Source organism: Epinephelus moara, chromosome 8 (genome assembly GCF_006386435.1).
Source record: "Epinephelus moara isolate mb chromosome 8, YSFRI_EMoa_1.0, whole genome shotgun sequence".
NCBI lineage: Eukaryota > Metazoa > Chordata > Actinopteri > Perciformes > Serranidae > Epinephelus > Epinephelus moara.
Window position 1 is genome coordinate 41777074 of NC_065513.1, and position 21557 is coordinate 41798630.

Genomic DNA, 21557 nt, shown 5'->3' on the forward strand with positions numbered 1-21557 from the left:
ATGAGATATGCCCATTCAAAGTTTGCAATTTCAATGGGTTGCTATAGCGCCCCCCTTTGGCCAATTGATGTAATATTGCTTCATTGGCATCCTCCCATGACCCTCTACCACTGTGCCAAATTTCACATGGATTGACCAAGTCAGTGAGGAGAAAAACATGGAACACACAGACAGAGTTTTCATCATTATATAGTAAGATAAGATGAAGATGTGATTCACTGAGAAAGTAACAAAGTCAGTGTAACCCTCACCTTTATCTTTATGCCAATGTCAACTGCCCCTCTTTCAAGCGAGTGCTTCATGGCTCGCTAATCGCTCACCTAGTATTTTTGTCTGGGCTTTTGCGTCCGGGCCGAAGGGGCTGATTGTGGACTGACGTGTAGCTACTCCAGCTGCAGCGTTACCTACTCGCAACTAGAGGAGGGCGTAAAGAGGATATGATGCCACTGATAAGAGACCAATTGAAAGACAAAATTTCTTAAATAAAGTTACAGATTTCTCTGGGTATAAAACATTATTGAACATTTGGGATAATGTAAGCACACAAGTCAAAATATATAATATAGATCTAGTCGTTTTTAGAGACTTTAATGCAGAAATGGTCCATATTATACCTTTAAAAGTAGATCCACTAGAGGGCAGATGAGAGCTAAATCATCGCGGACTGTCACCAGAATATCTTCCTTGAGAATTTACACAACATAAATTAAAATGGAGATACAGGAGGAGGTTGTTAATGCTGAGATCAGGGCAGAAAAAACAGCGGCTCCACTGGCTCTGTTCAAAACGTTCAGCCATTGTTGTTGTGGCTTATCCAGAGTCTGCTGCTGACTTTGCTTTAAGTATTTTAATATACTGGGGCGACCTCTAGCTCAACAGGTACAGCGTGCGCCCCTACAGGCCGAGTCCTTTGCAGTGGCCTGGGTTTGATTTCAACCTGCGGCCCTTTACTGCGCGTCATCCCCATTATCTTCCCCTTTCCTGTCTCTCTCCAGCTGTCGTAGTAGTAAAGACAAAAAAGCCGTAAAAAACAACCTAAAAGTATTGATGTGCTGTCCCCAACATTCATTAACTGCATCAATGTTAATTTAAGAGCACAAAAACCAATAAAGGAACACGGGATATGCAGAATTATGCAGAATTAATCAAGTGCATAGATAAAATCTACTATTTAGCTTCAGGAAACTGTGTTTTTCTTTTCACCTCAAATGTTTCAGAAGTGTCATTTTGTTGAGACAGGAGCTACCGCGTTTAAACAACAATAACACCACCACCAACATAAAAATGGCGATTTTATATAGTTAATAACACTTGCACTGTCTAAGAGGTTATGTTTGTGTATAGGGCAGCATCTAATGATTATTTTCATAACAGATTAACCTTAAGGTTGTTTTTACAATAAAACGTTTTGTCTGTAAAACGATATAGTTTCCCACAGCCCAAGATGACATTTTGAAATAGATCACTTTACTATATATATGACAAAGAAATGCATCAAATCATCTTTGAGAAGCCGGAATCAGTCGCAGCTTTAGTTGATTCCACTAAGCACGACTGGCTTCAAAGTACCTTTATTTAATATGCTATTATGAAACATCTTTTTGTGTATGTTGAGCCATAACTTAAAAAATATCCTAATAATTAATTGGCCAGTTAATAGATATTATTATTGGACCGTAGAAATGTCTCCTGCTCTGTGAGATTAGCCGTCAGATGTTGGAGCAGAACACCAACAGATTCACACAAACATCACTCGCACTCAGACGTGTGACTTCTGCACACTTAGAGTGATAATCTGTGACATTTTCATATTCATCACTGATTCATCTTGAAAGCTTTAACATTTACTGCTCAGAACACCTGATGGTTCAGTCGATCCTCCATGGAAAAAAATCTGCCAGGTAAAAGTGAGTATGTTCCAGTCTTTATTTCCATTTATTTCTATTGTTCACCCAAACTGAAATATGGTTATTTTGATCCAAAGTTAGACACAAAATGCTCTTATTTACCTTAAAACTGTCGCATATGTTTTGATAGATGCACATGTATAATTAACAATCAGTAATAATAGTAACATGTAATCCTGGTACACACTACACGACTTTTCTGCCTGTTCTGAAAGTCACTAAGTCACATTAAGTGATTGTGGAGTCATAAAATCGTGCCGTGACTTTGCCGACAGACATGACACACTACACAATGGTACTCACCAATTATACCCGGTCATCCTTCACGACGTGTGTGATGTCATCATTGTCCTATTTTATTACTGTTACTGTTATTTCAGTTACTGTGTCTGTTCATGTCACAGCCGAACTGTTGTTGTAGTAACGTAAAACGTGCCACCAGATGTCAGGAGCTACATTTGAAGTACAGCATGCAAACATGCAAGTCACTGAATCCTCCACAGGAAGTTCCTGCAAATGTTTCACAATAAAAGCCTATTTAGAAAATGAAGGGATTCTCTCAACTGAAGTTATAAGGGGCTTTTAATTTGAAATAGATACAGGAAGTGTTGAGTTTGAAATGACGGCGCGATGCATTGACTTTGTCAAGATAAATGGGAGCAGATAAAAAGCAGTAATATAAAAATACAGAGGGATTAATAAATAACATCCCGTTTTAATTTTCTTACTTTCTGTCCGTCTCCATTATGAAGACGTAACATTGTTCGCTAGCTTGATGCTAATGGCAGTACTCAGCGGGTTGACAAAGTGCCTCTGCTGTTTGACGCCATCATTTTTCCCTTTTTACTCTGTGTGGTAACATCCCTAGAGGAAATATCAAAACCCTGGGGTGTTGTTGCCGTACAGTTGTCGACGGCAGCAGATTGCTCTGTGTTCCTATTGGTCAAAGTAACGGCTGTGACAGGAGAAGTCATGAACGACAAAAAGAAACTCAAATATGGTAGACTTTCTGTCACAACGTCGTGAGGCGTCCCAGATGTGGCGTCGGTTGTCATCTACTATGACACACTACATGAGATGAGGCGATGGATTATTGTGTACGACACTCTTTGTCGTTCACGATCTGAGCCGACACTGCACAACGCTGCGTCAGAATATAATCGGGCTGATAACATGTAGTGTGTACCAGGCATAAATTGGCCATAGGTATAAATGTGAGTGTGAAGGGTTGTCTGTCTCTATAGCCCCTTTTACACTGCCAGATTTTCCGCCAGTGTTGGGCCGTTTTGCCGACAAGCTGCGAGCGTTTAGACACACAGAGCCGGATTGGCGAGTTGATCTGAAGTGCCCAATTTTCCACCTCGTAGGGTAGACATATTGGCGGAACCCTTTTAGTTTAAAAAGACTGAGGTGCCCTTCCGCCACGGGAGGGGCTGTTGATGACTTGTGGGAGGAGCTGTTGATGACGCCGCACGTGCGAGCCACTGGTGGTGGATAAACAGGAAACAGCTGATAGCAGGAATTAGCGAGCAGCTAGTAGCAAGAGGGAAACACAAACCTGACAGACACTGTAAAGATGAGCAACTGGGGAGACAAGGAATTGCGCGCCCTCCTTGTCCTCGCAAACGAAGAGGCCATTAACCGTCAGATGACGGGGACGGTGAAGGACGGGCCGACTTACCAGAGAATCACCGAAGGACTGACCAGCTGCAGCTTCCCTCCCACGTCACTGTTTACGTCACACGCTGAGCTACATGTTTTGTTACTTGCTCACGCCCCCCATTGCCACAAAAAAGGAGCATTCTGTGTAAACAAAAGTAGGCAGGCGGCATTTTGCTGCACTCCCCGATTTTGTTTTTATACTGCCAATGCTGAAAAAAGATTGATTGGGCTTTCCTGCAAATGTGCACAATTCCTATCTAAAAAGGGTTAGTGTGTCAGTCCTGTGATAGTCTGGTGACCTGTCCAGGGTGTACCCTACCTCTCGCCCAGTGTCAGCTGGGATAGGCTCCACCCCCCCACGATCTCCAACAGGATAAGTGATTATGGAAAATGAATGAATGCATGAATGAATGAAACCATTTTGTTAATGGAAGTGTGTGTAAAAAGTCTTCTCTTAGAAATTAAGTAAAATAAAGGGGAGATTCTCCGTCCATTTTTATTCAGTATCGTAGATAAGCAAATGCACATGGTATGATAACCGCCAACTTTTATATCACGGTATACCTTGAGGCCGGTGTACCGATGCAACCCTACATATGAGAAACACTCATGAAAACATTGTGTCCCTTTACATGAGCTGTACTCAGTAGATTGAATTAAATGTGAAGCCAGCATGGACAGACAGAGAAAGGAGTGCCATACAGCAAAGTGCCAAATTTGATTACCAAAAATCTTTAGAGAAAGACATCACCGTGTGATGTACTTATTCCTCTGGATCTCAGACGGGTGCGGTGAAGACACACCACCGCACTTACTTACTTTGATACCATCAAAGATTTAATCAGGAGGAGGGAGAGGAGTCCCGACAGATATTTACCAAAGAAAACAGTTTTCCAAAGAGGGCTGGTAACCTGCCAGAACGTCTGGTTCCACATTTACCAGCAACATTAATGAGAGCTGATTCATACATCAGCCTCTGAAGCAGTCACCCTGCTTCATCTTTAATGGGCGCACACAGACAGTCTGACACTACAGGAGCCAAACACAGCCGGTCCTTCCCTCCTGATTAAATCGCTGCAGCATAATGAAGCAGAAGAGAGTCAAGACAGCAACTCGCAGCCTCTCTGTGTACCTGCTGCATTTCATTTGGCAAGGTTTTTTTTTTTGGGTCTGGCAGACGAATGCGGCTGTGTGGCAAGCCTGAGCACTTGAGCCTGTAACATTACAGAAGAAGAAGAAAGCAAACACACTGCGGTTGTGGCACAACAGCTGAGTGTTGGGCAATACCTCCAGAAGACGGAGAGACAAGAGAGCAGCTGCTGACAGTTAAGACGCTCCCTGGTGAGGGAGGCAGGCAGGGAGGGAGGAGGAGGAAAGAGAAGAGGAAGAGGGAGGGAAACGAGGAGAGTGCAGGGTTTGTTGGTGGCTGGGAAGAAGAGGAGGAGGAGGAGGAAGGAGGTGGAGGTAGAGGTGGAGGGTTCCTCTTTTTTTTTTCTTCTCTCTGAGACGGATTCCTCGCAGTCTTCAGTGAGAGGCAGAGCGAGCGAGCGAGCAGACAGCTCGGGGAGTTCCTTCTTGATTTTTCTTTTCTTGTTTTATTATTTGTGGTTGGTGTATGTTTGCTGTGAGCGGCCGAGTGGCGGCTGTGCGGTGTGTTCAGTGTGCACCATGGAAGCCAAGTCCCTGTTCAGCCTGCACAGAGCCCTCGCTCAGCCCGTCAAGATGTGCATGTTCGATTTCCCCGTCACCATCCTGGACGACCTGGTGAGCTCCACTACCACGCCACTACACCGCAGAGAGCTGAGTGTGTGTGTGTGTGTGTGTGTGTGTGTGTGTGTGTGTGTGTGTGTGTGTGTGTGTGGGCATACATTAACTTGTAACTGCATGTTGTGTATATATGCCCATTTCTATGTGTGTATCTGAGGTATGTTTCTCTGCACTCAAGAGTGATATACTGTACACTGCACGGTACATTTAAATACTTAGTGTGTGTGTGTGTGTGTGTGTGTGTGTGTGTGTGCGAGTAGGATGCTGTGTATGGCTGGAGCAGTGCTGTACCATCATTCTAGTCACATAAAAGAGCATTACATTTGTATTTTTAGGCGATTTCAGCAAACAAAACTCTACTTTTTATGCTGTGTAATTAAAGTAGACGTCATTGTAATGTCCAGGTATTTGTAGGAAGTGTGTGTGTGTGCTTGTTTGTCCAGTGCCGCAGTGTTTCACTTGTGTAGATCCCAATATTTGTGTGTACATGTCACAGGGCTCCTGCGCAATGTTCAGTGTTGATTCATAAGTCTGAAATGGGTTTAACAGTTTACAGAATTCCCAGTTTGGTTCGATGGGACACACTGGTGTCACAGTTTGATTTAATGCAGCAAAAAGTAGAAATTTCCTTGATGTTTAAAATATTAAATTCATTAAAACTAACATTATAAAGTATATATTTACTTACTTTGAACAATGATGGAGTTTTACCTGAGTAACCCATCTTCTGGGGTGTGTTCTTGGCAGCATATAAAACAAAGCAGCTCCTTCTTCTTCTTCTTCTTCTTCTGGCGTACGTCCGTAGACCTTCAGCTCCGTTGACCAAACCAGTCCAGTGTTTCATCGTTAAGGTCAATTAGACGACTATTGCTATTCAGTGGCCGGCATTTGGGGCAGCTGGTTATTATGTGTTTGTCGGGGATTCCCACATTCACAATGGGCACTGTCCACTAGACTCCTGACGCCTGTCCTCAGGCGGTTGAGGGATGTCCATTGCTGTGCGGTCTTCAATGTAGTGATAGAGCCTTGATGGTTCTGCTGACCGTCACTGGTCCCTCCATCTTGCCTTGACCCAGGCAGCCTTGGAGGTATCAGATGGTACTGCACGAAGCAGGTCTTGGGCGTGTGTGGTGAAGGGGCACCGGGACTTGAGACACGAGCACTGTGGTGTCTCCGTAGCGATCTTGTGGAGGAGGTGGGACTCACTTGTCTATGCCTTTCGAGTGAGGGCCAGGGCGAATGCTTCTTGTCTGATCTTTGCTGGAGCGATACCAGCGAGGATAGGCAGATGAAATGAAACAGAAAACAGATTTTTGATTTTATAAATGTATTAAAATTAACATCATAATTTGTGCTTTTGCTTTTTTGTACAAAGCAGGAGTTATGATCTAGCTGAAATGACTTGTTAAGGAATTTTCTAACAGAGCTTGAATACATTAAGCATTTTAATAAAGCCTGCAGGTTCCACTACAGAGTTGAGTCTCATATCCGTGGGTAGAAACGTAACGTTACCAATCGCCGCAGTCATTTGAATTTGAATTTGTTTGAATCACTTGGGAATGATTGCCTAAAATGTTGTGGGAATAACATTAGCTTGTTGCAGTGGCATAAGGTAGTTAAGGTAGGCCATAGTGTGCCTTAGTTACTGGTTGTGAAGTGCACACAGACAGTTTAGGTGTATATATATTTTACCAATTGTGTGTCTTACTGCAGTTTTAATGTTGTATCCACGTGTCAGTCATGAGAGATTTTGCACCAAAACTAGCTGCTGTAAATTGTATCGTCACGGTAAATGATTTAACTGAGACTTGATATTGGACAACAACACACATATCACCCGGCAGTCTTCAAAAACTACAAAAGAAAATTGGAAATTATTAGTTTAACTGAACAGTTTATGTAGAATAAGCTTCTAATTTTGTTCGAGATTGATACTATTTTACAAAAACAGAAAACCATGATGGAGATGAGTTCTTCTTTGAACCCCACGGGCCCCGGTGCAACTGCAGTCTCTAGCTATATTTACGCCCCTGGCTTGTAGCATGTGTGTTGGACACACTGGGGTGATGCCAGTTGACATGTTTAAGTATTCCCACTGGTGTAACCAACCGTCGTGACACAAATGCGACACACCGTTGTTGTTTTTTATGCACGACTCTCTCTCGCCATCACCTTCATAATTCACAGGAGAACCAAACTGGCTCCAAACGTCAGACCTGTAGGTTATTGGAGGATGTTTCATCTCTGATAAATGGTGTTAATAACCATCTTGCAATGAGCTAGCTTAGCGTAGCTGCCTCCCAGTGTGTCTGACTGGAGTATAATGTGTTGGTTTGGTGGATGGGGGGACAGACAGCATGTTGCCTGTTGCATTGTGTGGGCTGCCTTGTTAAGAACATTATATTTAACACAATTTAAGCTGTATTATTATTATTTTCCAAATGTAATAAATGTAAATGTAATTTGGTTTGTAATGCATACCAAACTGAAAGCCTGCTTATTTGGTACTAAAGTGTCTTAAATTAATCTTTCAGATTTCTTTAAAAAGCTCAGCTCAGCTCACTCATGTGAAGTGGGATTTTATTAATCTTTTTTTCTGACGTTGCATGGTAAAATGTCAAAATAATATGTAATATATCAAAAAATGCAGAATGCCTCTCGCATTAACACCATGCAGGTCAGGGTGGCAAAATAAAAAACACTCACATTTCATTTCTGGCCGTGATGCTCAGAGCAGAGACTTCACCTTCTGCAAACTGGTTGTCACTGCACCCTGGATCCATGGTGTCCAACCTGGGGGTCCCAGTCCCTATTAGGGGTCACCAAAGCTTCACAGGGGGTCACAGAGAGTGTCTAAAATTAAAAACAGTAGGTCTTTATTGAGGCATTTCATTAATTTCTGTGAAGAAAACTAAATGAATTTGTTGTGTTAAACTTTAGATCATTATTCAAGATATAAACTGCAAAACAATCACACAGGATGCAGCGAAGAACTGAACCCAGGCTGCACTCACAGAGCCTCCACTCTCTGCTCAACAGCCTCACCCAGTTAAACACCAAAGAGCCTGTAGAACAATGGCCAAGCGTCAGGAAAAGGAAAACACTGTAGCTGTCAAAAAAGACGCCTATTAAGTATGTATGATTGTTAAAAATGGAAAAAAAATCTGTAATACAGACAGAGAGCTGTATAAAAAGTCTCTTAAAAACCAGGAAATATCATCTCTGATGCCTTTAACAGGAAATAATCCGCTCACAATTCATCCATGTTGCTCGTTTTGCACAGTTGTACAGTTTTTCTCTGTAGTTATTGTTATGCACTGAGCATAATATGAAATATCCTTAAAATATGTCACTCAGTCAGGGGTCGTCTGTTTACCCACTGATAGACAATGAGTCCTTGTGAGGGAAAACATTTGAAACCACAGCCCTGGATGACATGAGGAAGTGCAGATTCAGTGAAAATTGGCCGTTAACCAAGATTTCACAACATGAATGCACGTGCAAAAAGTTTTTCAGACTCAGCACGATGAGAGTCAAAGCAGTGGAGTCCCACACGCAGAGTGAGAAACACAAAATTGCAGCGGAAACGATTCATCCAACAGCAGGTACATCCCAGCTCTGTTCTACCCTCGTCTCCGCCACAAGACAAAAAAGTCATGTTTAGTTTACAAAAAACATTTGGGCAAAATTGTCCCCAACCCTACATAATTTATGCCGTCTTAAATTTCATCCTGAGCTGCATTAAGAGGACTTCAAATGTCTTAAATCTAACTTGCTGTACGCTATAGGAGCCCTGATGTCGTCGTATGCATGCAGCCCTGCAGCTGTCTATTTGTGTGATGTAAATGAATACTGTATGAGAGCATGTGTGCATCAATAATATATAAGTGTGTGGTTTATTATTTGCGTGGTTTCCAGTGTAAAACATGTCGTTGCTGATGTAAAGGACGGTGAGTTTCTGGTCTGATCCGGAGAAGAGAAGCTGATTTTGCTGCTTTTTCTGTCCTTGTTTTGTTTTGTTTTGTTTCACACCTCGGACCAATTAACAGCCAATCGAGGCCCATAAACAAAAGTTGCATGACTCACTCGCCGTCTAATGAGCAGTTTCTGAAAACTTGTCAGCTCCTCAGGGTAAAGGTTTTAGCTCAAAGTGTAATTTTTTGTAAAACTTGATGCAATTCTTGCCATCTCTTCCTGCTCTGCTGTTTTTAAGGTGACTTTTCACCTCATGTTGACTCTCAGTTTGCCCTCAGGTGATGCGATATGTTTACCTGGAGTTGCCTCTGGCTGCCAAAATCAAAACCTGTCACCTGTGGTTGTTTCCTTCACATGGGAACATACGGTTTTTTTTGGTAACTGCCAAGTTCATCTTTCATTGTTCTTTTCTTATCCATGTGGATGCAACTAAAGAGAAAACAAAGAGATCTGGATGTGAACGCAGCTTTTTGTATATTGTGTGTGTGTGTGTGTGTGTGTGTGTGCCACTAAAAGCTGCACACCCCGGCAACCGTCTCCCTGCAGAGGAGGGTGTGCCCTTTGATATTTTGACATGTTTGGTCGTGTCTCTAATAATCCCACGGCGCCTAATGAATGTGTGTCCTGTGTCGCCTCGTTAATAAACGCTGAGACTGAAAACACGAGACAGATCCTCCGCTGATGTGGGTGAACATCTGATTAACACTGTTGATTTGCGGAGTCATTTTTAATTGGGCACAGCCCGATATTAAACCTGCAGGGTCGCAGGCTCTTTATCTGAGACTGCAGTGCTTGTTGTTTACAGTTCTTTGTCGGTAGAAGGTTGTTTATTAATATTTTCTGCAGCTTTATATCATAATTTCTTTTGTTCACATGTCCCCACTGAACAGTTTTATATTTATCAACTGTTTAAAGGTCCAGTGTGTGGGACTTAGGGGGATATAGTGGCAGAAAAGGAATATAATAAGTATGTTTTCTTTAGTGTATAATCCTTTGAAATTTAGACTTGTTGTGTTTTTGTTACCTCAGAATGAGCCGTTTATATCTACGTAGGGAGCAGGTCCTCGTCTGTGGAGATTGTCATGTTGCACCGCCATGTTTCTACAGTAGCCCAGAACAGACAAACCAAACACTGGATCTAGAGAGGGACATTTGCATTTTTTAAGCAGCCACCATAGTTAGAAGCACATCTGCAGCGAGCAGCGTCGGAGTTTCACTGATTTCTCAGTGTTTTTTCTGGTTGAAATCACCTTGTCTTTTTGTTTTGGAGAGGAAGAGACCTCTGTGGATGATTCAGCTCCTGGTAAAAACCTCCTGAACATCTGGATCTTAAGTTATCAGAGAAAAAAGGTGACCTAACATTAGCAGGCGCTGGGCTAATGGCCTGTCTCCAACTTGCCAAACAGCATCGGAGAAACACTGATTTGGACCGTGAAACTACTTTATTTAGTGTTTTTAGCGGTTTTAATCACCTGGTTTATTTGTTGTGGAGAGGAAGAGACCTCTGCAGAAAATTTGGTTTTTGGTGCGACCCTCATAAACATCGGAAACTGAAGGAATTCTAGGGAAAAGTTTTAGCTGGTTGCATTCTGCAGTTCACTGCTAGTCCCCACCAAATCCCCCTAAATCAGGGGCGTCAGACTCATTTTAGTTCATGGGCCACAAACAGCCCAATTTGATCTCAAGATGGCCGGACTAGTAAAACCACTGCACAATGACCTATAAATAACAACCCCTTCAAATTTTCCCTTTTTTGTCCTGTAAAGTTAATTCTGAGACTGTTTATCCATTTGCAAAACAAATGATGAGCACCCTGTGATATCCTCAGAAAAATATCTAACAGTATGTCTCAGTTTTTCCACATTCAGTTAGTCTACGACTCTGTTTCACTGCATGTGACTTATTTCAAAATGTTTCCACTAAAGCAGAAGCTGTTGCAGAAGCAGGATAAGTCGTCCGCAGCCTTACAAACCATTTTAAATCTAAAGTTCTGTCAGTGCCTCAGCAGCAGGGCTCCACAAATATTGTTTTAAGATAGTAGTCTGATACAGATCGTTTTGTGCTGAAGCTGCTGGTCGACAATATTTTGCACAATGTTCAATATCTTTAAATCTGACCATAGTAAGTATTCATTGTTATTTCAGAGAGCTGTTTTCTGGTCGGGGTGGAAAACCCTCTGAGGCAGTAGTTTACATGAGGTATCTACTGACTGTTTAAACTGCTCCTGAAGCCTGGCACCTCTTAGCATCAATATTAGGTGTGCAAAGTCATCTAGTGGGCTGGATTGGACCTTTTGGAGGACCAGTTCTGGCCCCCGGGCTGTATGTTTGACACCCCTGCCCTAAATCTCACACACTTCACCTTTGAGCGACAATGGTTTTTAGATTTTGGACTAAAAAACAGAAACAAATCTTTATTATACATGCTATGTTTGTTTTTACAGCTCTTTATTCAGTGTTTAAATACAGAAAAATTGCAGTTTGTACCATAAAAACATATTTTATAGCCGTCCACATAAAAGTACACTATATGTCCAAAAGTGTACGTCATATTCGGGACTGTTTCTCATGTTTTGCACACCTTTTTGTTCAAGTTAGAGGAAATTTTAGACACACAAAAACAAGTTATTCCTTCAAGTTTGTGTTTGGGTGTCCACATACTTTTGGTCTTGTATTCTATTCTAGTGATGTATTTCTTCCTTTTAAATGTCTGTGTGGATTTTTAGTTTTAAGTGCAGACCGATTGGCCAGGATGGTGCGTTCATGTGCAGTTACACAGACTGCAAATAAAGACGTCCTTCATCAGAAATACAGCTTGTGAACGCAGCTTTGTCTGACAGTTGAAACTCTCCACCTGTGGAAATACTGAACATGAATCTGCTGCTGCGGAGCCAAGAACATCCTGATATATAATAGCCCCAATCACATCCTGTTGCTTCCTGTGAACTTGATTAGCTTGTTGTTCATGTTTTCTGAGGAGCACCTGAGGTGATGTCGTTGTATGTAACGTGCTCTAACAATAATATTGAACCATGTTTGATACTCTGCTGTGTTGTCAGCATGAGAGGCTTCTCTCTGTCGTTCTCACACCAGCTCGGTGTCTCTCGGGTGATTGTGTTTCACGCGGCCTGGATTCTTCTTCTGGGGTCAAATGAAGTCACTCGTTCCTCCTGCTGTCAGTCTGCAGTTGTATTATGGTCTGGCTGGGTGAAATGAAATAAAGTCAGGACACGTCGTCATAAAGATTTGTTTTATGCAGTATTAAAGAGAAACTGCCAGGCTGTGAAAACACTTGTATAAAGTCCTCTGTGGCTGCGGAGGAGCTTTGTCAAGTCTGATGAAGTCATGGTGAAGTCATCTGGGTTATCTCAGCTCGCGCTCACAGATGACAAATTTATTACACACAGCCTGTGTTACAAACTGCCAGTGTGTGTTTACCAGGGAAGATGATGTTACTGGGTGCATTATGGGGAGTGTAGTGCTCTGTTTGATGGTGCAAGACCTGTACTAGGGACTAAAAAATGTGTATTTTTCTAGCAGCAATACTACTACTACTAATAATAATAATGATCTTTATTTATAAAGCACGTTTCTAAGGAGTTACAAAGAGCTTTACATGTCAGTAATCAAAACAGACAAGACATGAAAGCAGCAACTTTTAGAAGAACTGATGAAAACACTTCAGTGTATAAAAACTGAGGAAATAAAGGACAATTTAAGTGAATTAGAAAATCAAATAAAGTCAGGAAAGGCTCTCCGATAAAAATCTGTTTTAAGAAGGGACTTAAAAGAGATCACTGCCTCTGCCGACCTGATTTCCTCGGGCAGATCTCCTCAGAGCCTCGGGGCCCTGACAGCAAACGCTCTGTCTGCTTTGGTTTATAGCCGGGCCTCTGGAACAGACAAAAGGCCTCTGCTGCCCGAGGATCTCGGAGTACGTAGCGGCGTGTATGGCACTAAGAGGTCAGAGATGTAACTGGGAGAGAGACCATGAAGAGCCTTTAAAGTAATCAGTAAAAATCTTAAAATCTATTCTAAAACGTACTAAATCACAGGAGCTCTCGTTTAATACATAGGACATTATATCTGAAATTGCATGTTAAAGGTTCTGCGGACCCACACAGGTATAGATACTACAGGTGTGCTTCCATCCACCTGCTTATGAAAATAAATGAGTGAAAACACTGAAAATAAGAGAAAAAGAACAAACAGTTATTATAGCAAAAAAAAAAGTAGGCCTGATGTATCAATAAAGGCAAAATGTGACAAAGTGCACTGGAAACAGGCTTGGCAAATATGTCATGACGTACATGAAGCATGTGACTTAAACATCGACTGAAGAGCCAAAAACATTAGATCTGTGCGAAGCGACAAGGAGACTGTGAAAACACATGAACCAGAAATGTCGTGTTTCCATCCATTGATTTGATGTTAGACTGGAGCTCTTTAATTACACCATCTTGTTGTAGCCTCTTCTTCTGCTGTGGTTTAATGGGTTGGCCTATATTTTATCTACAAGTGCACGTCACACACTGAGCGAGCCGCCTGTTAATGACGCTGTGGGCTAATGGGCATGTAGCTACTTCCATGTTTCAGATGATACGTCATGTTTGTAGTCGACCAATGAAGATGAGTTTACATATCACCTTGGGTTCGTCCTTCACCTTCTCAAAATGATCCCACACTTTGGATTTCCTGCCCGACATGTTATTAACTAGCCTGTGGAATAACCGCAGGTACCAGCCCTGGAAATTAACCTGAAAGTAAAGTAAAGTCACACATGGTCCAGTCATATAGGTTTGGATTTATTTTGACAAGGTGCAGCTCCTAATGGAGTTTTTTTCTGCGACTAAGCCAATGAAATCTTGCCAACTAATGACCTTTCTGGTCGACTAACGTTTGGTCGACTATTTGGGGGCAGCCGTAGCTTGTAGTGACTAAAGCAGTGTTTTTATGGGATGTTTTGGCACCTGCAGCCGTTCTTGGACAAGAATAGTGGGATTACTTTAATAGTGAAAAAAGACTGCAGTGTATGAGACATGATAGATTAATTAATAATTAACCAAAGCCATTAAATTTCCTTAACCTTATCCAAAGTGTGGGGCCTTTAAATACTTCTTGGTGAAGTATAATGTCAAACAAAACCTCCTCACTTTTCTTCTTAAAATAAAATGTTGTTATAATCTTGAACTCGGTATTTATATCAACATAATTATTCACAGTTTCTTATTTATATCATGGTTGTTCTTATGTCACTCTGAGGTCAGGGTGTGATATTGTTTATTTGGCTTTGTCATTTCCTGTCAGAACATTGCATGGGTTTGATGAGTTCACATTATTACTCAGCTCGTGGTAACAGAGGCAAGTGTTAGAAATATAAAAATGCAGTTAATGCAGCAGTTGTTAGAGACTTAAAACTGATATCTTTAAGTTAAAAGCCGTGAGCTTTGCCAGACACAACAGTTGTCTATGAAGCAGGTCTGAAAACACGAAGGTGCAGAGATGTGAGTGCTCGTTGACAGCCAGCGATGGTAAAGAGTTTAACACCAGCCAAATGTTCTCAGCTGCCAAGTGGTCAGGCTGTCAAACTGTCAGTCGGCTCTAAAGGAAATGAATGAACGTCTGCAGACTTGTTGATAATGTTCTCTGTGAAGTGTCGATGCTGTGAGGAAGTATTTTATCAGAGTGTCAACACTGACACAGTTTTCAGCAAACAAGTGAAGTATTTTATTGCATCAATCAACGATTATTAGGGATTGAATGAGCAGTCGTGTTTTAATTTGCTGCACAATTACACTCCCGCTCACCTGCTGTTCAGGTTTAATGTTGTTTTGAAGTACAACAATATGCAGATTTTTGTCCTCAGGCAGTTTTAGTGTACTGTCAGTCCCCTCACTCCTCGCTCCCACTCGGTCCCTGAAGCCTCCACAGATGATCTGATGCTGATCTGAGTCATTGAACAGAAAAACAAGGTTCAGCTGCAGGCAGACAGTCACAACAGGCAACCAAGTCTAAAGGGGCTTAAAGTCCAGAAAGGGCAGTGAAGGGTCAATAAACAAGGCAGGCAGGATAACTAGACAGAGGGCCGGGGGCTTGGAGAGCACAATAGAATATTTGGCAGGGAACAAGGCTCAAGGGCAGGTATGTGTACAGCAGAACTGACGGGGGATTTGGGAACCGGTGTGCAGGCGGATGTGGAGGTGATGTGGAAAGATCAGAACACACTGGGGACAGCTGCTGGACAGGGAGGAAGGGAGGGAGAGGGTATTAGTTACTTGACATTTAGCGTCGCTATTGTCTCTCATTGTTTCTCCCTGTTCTTGTTTCTTTGACTCACAGGAAGCTGGTTAAAGTTCAAAGCAAAGTACATGTGTAGCATTATTTTTTATCAAATCCAAGCTGGCTACCAAGGACGTTAGACGATATATGGATATATGGTTGTGGTATCAGTTGACCAAAATGTAATGTCAGGACCATAAACTGTATATAATAGTGAACGTATCTACCGTGACGTCACCCACTGGTTTCAGCAAGTTCAGCCATCGCCATCTTGGTTTGGAGCCAGAAGTGACCATTTTTGGGCGAGAGGGTGGATCTGACTCACAGACTTTAGCAACCCCAACAGACAGCGTGTCACTCAAGTGGCTCAGCCCTAAAAAATGCGTAACTTTAAGCCTTAATCAAATGTAAACAAATGAGTTACAAAAAATTCACCCCCTGTACACTTGTCATGAATGCTAAAATTAGCTATGGACCGTTTCATTGCTTTTCTGTTGCTAGGGCAACAACTTTGGTCCCTGTTTACTCCCTGTCAGCTTCTGCATTAACATACATTCAAACAGGAAATACAAAGGGACCCATTTAGAATGTTTATGTTGTCCAGTTTGAAACGGTCTATAGAGACCAAAACTGTTTTTTGGAGCCAGCCTCAAGTGGCCATTCAAGGAATTGCAGTTTTTTTGTACTTCTGCATTGGCTTCATTTTTCAGTCCCGGAGGCTGCCGCTCAGTCAGGATGTCTAATACCAACGTCAATTAGAATACTGACGACAGATAACATTGTTTTGTTGGGTTTAAATTGTGTTCTTAAGCAACCACAATCCAACATCTTCCAAACACCTCATGCAACTGTCTTCTTGACATAGAATGAAAACTTTTAGTCGTAAGGTATGGAGGACAGAACCCAGTGTCTGCAAAACATCATAACATCCACATAATGTGAAATTCTGACATTGTTAGATTTTTATTCCAACGAAAACTTAATGTCTTTCTGACTTTATATTGACGTCTGGTGCCAGCTGGGATATGTCTTATGCTGATCGTCACTTATACGTCAGTATCTCTCTCAACGATGACAAAAAAAGTTGTTTTGTAGGTTTCTTAAAGTTGTTTAGAGTCTGTCACTTCCTGGAAAACAAAAAGAAAGTTGATGACTCATCCTGCAGCTGTGGACGATATTAATTTTGCGTCTACTGAGAAGCTTTCTAATATTGACACAAGCTTACAATAAGGATGCATCAGCTCCATCTTGGGGATGACCCTACATCTCTTCTTCATCAGCAGCACTGCCAGCTTAGGATCTCGCCTTAAACATGTCTGGCCTCACTTCAAAAATGACTTCATCATGGTTTTCTTCTTCCTTCACCTCATGCCTGTAGTATTCGTCAGTAAGATGCACAGGTATAGGCGATGGTGGTGGTGAAAGGCCCTTGACAACAGAGAGCAGGCTGTCCTCATGACTGTTCTTAACGTTGAGTTAGTAGCTAGTCCCACCGTCAGCCATGTCTGCTACTGTGGATAGTAACTGCCAAGAACTTAGACAGACTTTGGTAATTTTAGAGAAGAAAACAAAACATTACCCTCTTCCTGTTTTGGTTGATTCACTTCCTTTGTGCCATAAATTGAGGTTTTATTTTGCGCTAGATCATACGTCCTGGCAGAAAGACTTGTGAAAGTGAAGCTAAAAGATAACCAATCTAAACACTGATGGTATCGTTACTGTATAGCCAATGCATTGTGCGATCAACATTTGCTTCATATTGATAAGTAAAGGTATGCTATGCAGGAATTGTGTGTAACTGTTTCTAAACAACAGAAGTAAAAGTAATAGCCGACATCAGATTCACTCTCATTCGCTCTATTTGCGTTTTCTATGTGTTGTATCCACAATTCTAGTAGCTTTTTCTTGGATGCATATGGTCTGGCACCTGGACATTACCTTTATATAAACTCCTGACCTCACCTGCACCATGTGCCCCAGAAATATCCGCAACACAACAAAGAAGAACAATCTGATAATTCAGACAGAGAGGCAAAGTCTCTGCAGATAAATAAACCCCCCACACACTTCTAGTGGGTCAAAGGTGATGATAGAGAGGGATTACTTTAGTATGAGTCTATACATTGCTTTTTCTAACCAAAATCCTGCACACCTTTAAAACAAGAAAACTTGCTGACAGAAACATCTCCCTTGAAAGACACAAATAAACAACAAACAGCCATTCAAATGAATAAAATGAAAAGGTGAAACTTGGTTTGAAAACAGATTCTTATTAATGTTGTGGAACAATCCAAAAAAGTAATCTTTATCACGGTATGATTTTCTAAACAAAGAGAGGCTGGTTAATGTCTTCCTCAGCCTAGGCGACGGTTGTCAGGCTGCCTCTCCCAGTGATCTCCCAGTGAACATGAGAAAGCATTTTTAAATGCCAGGACCTCAGAGGAGCACCTGAATGGCTCTGCTGGCTGAAATAATGTCAGGGAATAAATCCAGACGCTGTTAGAGGCAGCTCAGACCGCCTTCACTGGGTGTGAATGGGAAGCTTCTTCTTTTCTTTGTCCGTTACTGGGAAACTCTCTCATGGGGTTTATTTCCCAGTGCAGCAGGAACTGGGCATATAAGAGGAAAAAATAAAAATTCGCCTGTGATGGTTGGGTTGTTTGTTTCAAGTCAGCCAAAGCAATTTTCTCTTCACCTGCATCGTGTTCTATTCTATTTATTGATTTTTCTTCTATTTTCCAGAAGGCTTTTGAACTTCAGCCAGTCGTTTCAAAACTTTTTAAAGCTCTGCAACCCTTCATATTGATTTATTTTGTCATGGCCCCTCCAAATGTGCACTCTGCTTTGTTTGTTTGGTTTGTGCAGTTCCTTTAGGCTGGTAGGAAAACTGTCAATCAAGCGCTTATATGGACAAAACATAAAAACTGAGATCGCCTGAATAGGAGCGCATCGGTCCACTTTAGATTTGGCTCTGGTGGGGTTTGTTTTTTACGATTGTAGATATGTGACGTGACTAATTGAACAGAACAGGACTACAACTTTGAAACCACTTGAATAAGTTGTCTTGGTCCTTGGGTTTCTTCTGTCAGTGTTGCTGCATCCAGTCCTCAAAAACAGGCAGGAACCTGTTTTTGTGCCTCTGTGCTGGCAACAGCCCTGGACGGATGCATTTTGTTGTCCGATTGTCGATCCGTGCTTACGTCCGTGCCATTCTCTTGATCAAAATGTCTCAAGATCGCCATGAAGTAATTTCTTAGTATTTTGCACTCCTAACGGTTCCAGAAAACGGTGGATTGCCCCCTCCGGGTTGGGAGAGAGTTACTGCCCCAAGCGGGGGAGTTCAAGTATCTCAAGGTCTTGTTCATGAGTGAAGGTAGAGTGGAGTGTGAGATGAATCAGCAGTTTGGCGCAGCATCTGCAGTGATGCGGACGCTGTGTCAGACTCGTGGTGAAGAGAGAGCTGAGCCAGAAGGTAAAGCTTTCGATTTACTTGTCCATCTACGTCCCGACCCTCAGCTATGGTCATGAGTTCTGGGTAGTGACCGAAAGAATGAGGTCATGGATACAAGTGGCCGAAATGAGCTTCCTCCGTGGGGTGGCTGGGCTCAGCCATAGAGATAGGGTAGAGAGCTTGGGGGCTCGGAGTAGAGCCGCTGCTCCTTCGTGTCGACAGGGGTCAGTTGAGGTGGTTTGGGCATCTGGTCGAGATGCCCCCTGGGCGCCTCCCGTAAGGGGTGGTACGGGCATGTTCCACTGGTAGGCCCCAGGGTAGACCCAGAATACACTGGAGGGATTACATATCTCATCTGGCTTGGGAACGCCTTGGAAGCTGAAAAGTGTCGCTGGGGAGAGGGATGTCTGGAATACTTTGCTCAGCCTGCTGCGATGAACTGATTCGATTTTGGTGGTCAAAGGTCAAGGTAACTGTGACCTTGCCTCTGTTTCATTCTCATGAACACGATATTTCAATAAGGTCAGAGAGACATTTCCTCAAATTTGTCACAAATGTCGATAGCCGTGGCTGGAAGGATTATGTTTTCAGGGTGTCCATCCCATTCTCGTGAAGGCAATATCTTAGGAACTTCTTTAGGTAATTTCTTCATATTTGGCACAAACGTCCACTTGGACTCAGGAATAAACTGATTGGAATTTGGTTTTGAAAGATAAAGGTCACTGTGGCCTCACAAAACATATTTTGGGCCATAACTCAAGAATTAATTTGCTAATTATGACAAAATTTCACAGAAATGTCTACTAGGATAAAATAATGAAGTGATGACATTTTATTTACAAATGGTCAAAGTTCAGTTTCACTGTGACATCATAATGTTATGCAAAAACACTGCCTTTCTGGACATTATTCAACATCATAAATCAGGAACAGAAACTAAACTGGTGACCCTAAATTTTGGATATCAACCTTGAGACTGTGCTGTGTATAGATCTTCTGTGCTGCCAGGGGAAGATATATGTGAAGCATCCATTTTTTCACAGACCTGAACTGTAACCGTAACTTGTGTGGTTTGCAGAGACATGCAGGCGGAAATACTAGTTTTATTTGGCACAGAACATGAATGATTAATTGCATAAGTCAGGTGTAGTCATGCTTCAGAAGGTGTTACCTGGTAAAGCTGTGGAGCAGGTCGACTGCTGATAATATCTCTCAGCATACGGCCTGGGGATGAGTGTAGTTTCCTTCTTCAGTTAATCAGGGAAGTCCCTTTGAGTTCCATGCCTCATCATTGGCTTTCATTTTCTGTTTGAGGGTTATAAAGTGTGTGAACACCACAGAGATGCAGTGCTGCTGCTGTTGTGGCACTATTCGAAGAGGTTTCACCTCACCTTTGACAGAGAAGCCGACATGCTGAGCTACTGGAAACCTTTTTTCTTTTTCCCAGCATAAGTTAATTTTTTCTAGTGTTGTTCCTTGCGTTGTTGACACAGCTGGTAAAGTCAATATGCATGAGCAGAGCGTCGGCAGGGGGTTCGGCCAATCTGGGACGAGGGGAGTGGGAGCCCTGGAGGCTCGTTGATGGGTTTTTTGCTCCGGGATTATTTGGATCCTGAGATTTCTGGTGTGGCTCTGAGGGAAGTCGGGATGTTGTGCTGGAGGCGGTGGACCTGCGGAGTGCTGGTCAGGCCAGGTGTCTACTGGGACGGCGAGGATTATTATGGGACAGTCAGGAGAGCAGGCAGAGAGGTTGGATTTATGTTTTCTTTTATTCTCAGGCATATATCTGCTGCTTTAGTGTCTCTCTGAGGACACGTTGATAAGGACTGAACTTGTGACTCTACTGTCAGTGAAAATTTCTGTAACCAAAAGGTCACCCCACTCTTACCGATGTGATCCAGGCTTCAGCTCTCATACTGATTGGTAAACCATGTTAGGATAGCATTTATCTGCCGATAAATTTGCAATTCTAATTTAATTCTAAAGTCCACTTTTAATTTATTTGGTTGATGAGATGATCGCACAGATATGATTAAGATTATTTTCCATCATAAAAATCTAGTTGGTGATTAATTTGAAGCACTTTTCTTTCTCCTTAAAATTCTTTCTATCTTATCTCGTCTTTTCAGAATTAGTGCTTCAGTACGTATTCAGTTTGATGGAAATACCGTCATATGTACGGGCTGTCCAGTGTCCACGGGGCCTCGTGGTTAAAATGGACACCATGAAAATGCAATGTGTGCATTGATCTGTTGCATGCCATATGCCTCTCTTTGTCCCCAAAGTTTATGTTGCTGTATTCAAGAAAATCATCATGTCTGGAAGATGATATATTTTTAAAGATAGAACTGATGTAGGTCGTCATTTCAAACATTATTTGGCAGGCTTGAGACATGGACTCAGGTTGGACTTAAGCCAGAAAATTTCACCTTGAGACTTGGCTAAAGCCGACTGAGACTACATGAATTTTTGGCAGATTTATCTCTGACTCATCCCTCCCGACAATTGGTGGAGAAA

At 42.2% G+C, this 21557-nt stretch overlaps 1 protein-coding gene and 1 long non-coding RNA gene across 6 annotated transcripts in view; one reads left to right on the forward strand and one right to left on the reverse strand.

Annotated features, from left to right (window-relative positions):
* The window catches only part of ralgds (ral guanine nucleotide dissociation stimulator), a 98307-nt gene that overhangs the window by 12380 nt on the left and 64370 nt on the right, over nucleotides 1–21557 (forward strand). Inside the window, exon 1 of one of the 4 annotated variants that reach the window (XM_050050213.1) lies at nucleotides 4977–5333. The exons of 2 other annotated variants lie outside the window; for them this stretch is intronic. In XM_050050213.1, the coding sequence (XP_049906170.1) occupies nucleotides 5238–5333 (96 nt within the window). In that variant the 5' untranslated portion in view covers nucleotides 4977–5237. Of the gene's footprint in view, nucleotides 1–4976; nucleotides 5334–20502; nucleotides 20790–21557 lie in introns of those variants that run through there. One more of the 4 variants, XM_050050212.1, reaches the window with a different exon arrangement.
* Nucleotides 11278–20501, reverse strand: LOC126393853 (uncharacterized). 2 transcript variants are annotated; one of them, XR_007570306.1, is made up of 3 exons: nucleotides 20212–20478; nucleotides 15118–15257; nucleotides 11278–12513 (listed from the first exon to the last, which is right to left on the reverse strand). It is a non-coding gene; the product is annotated as an uncharacterized LOC126393853 (long non-coding RNA). The 2 variants fall into 2 exon arrangements; XR_007570307.1 differs by lacking the exon at nucleotides 11278–12513 and adding an exon at nucleotides 13295–14972 and having other exon boundaries at nucleotides 20212–20501.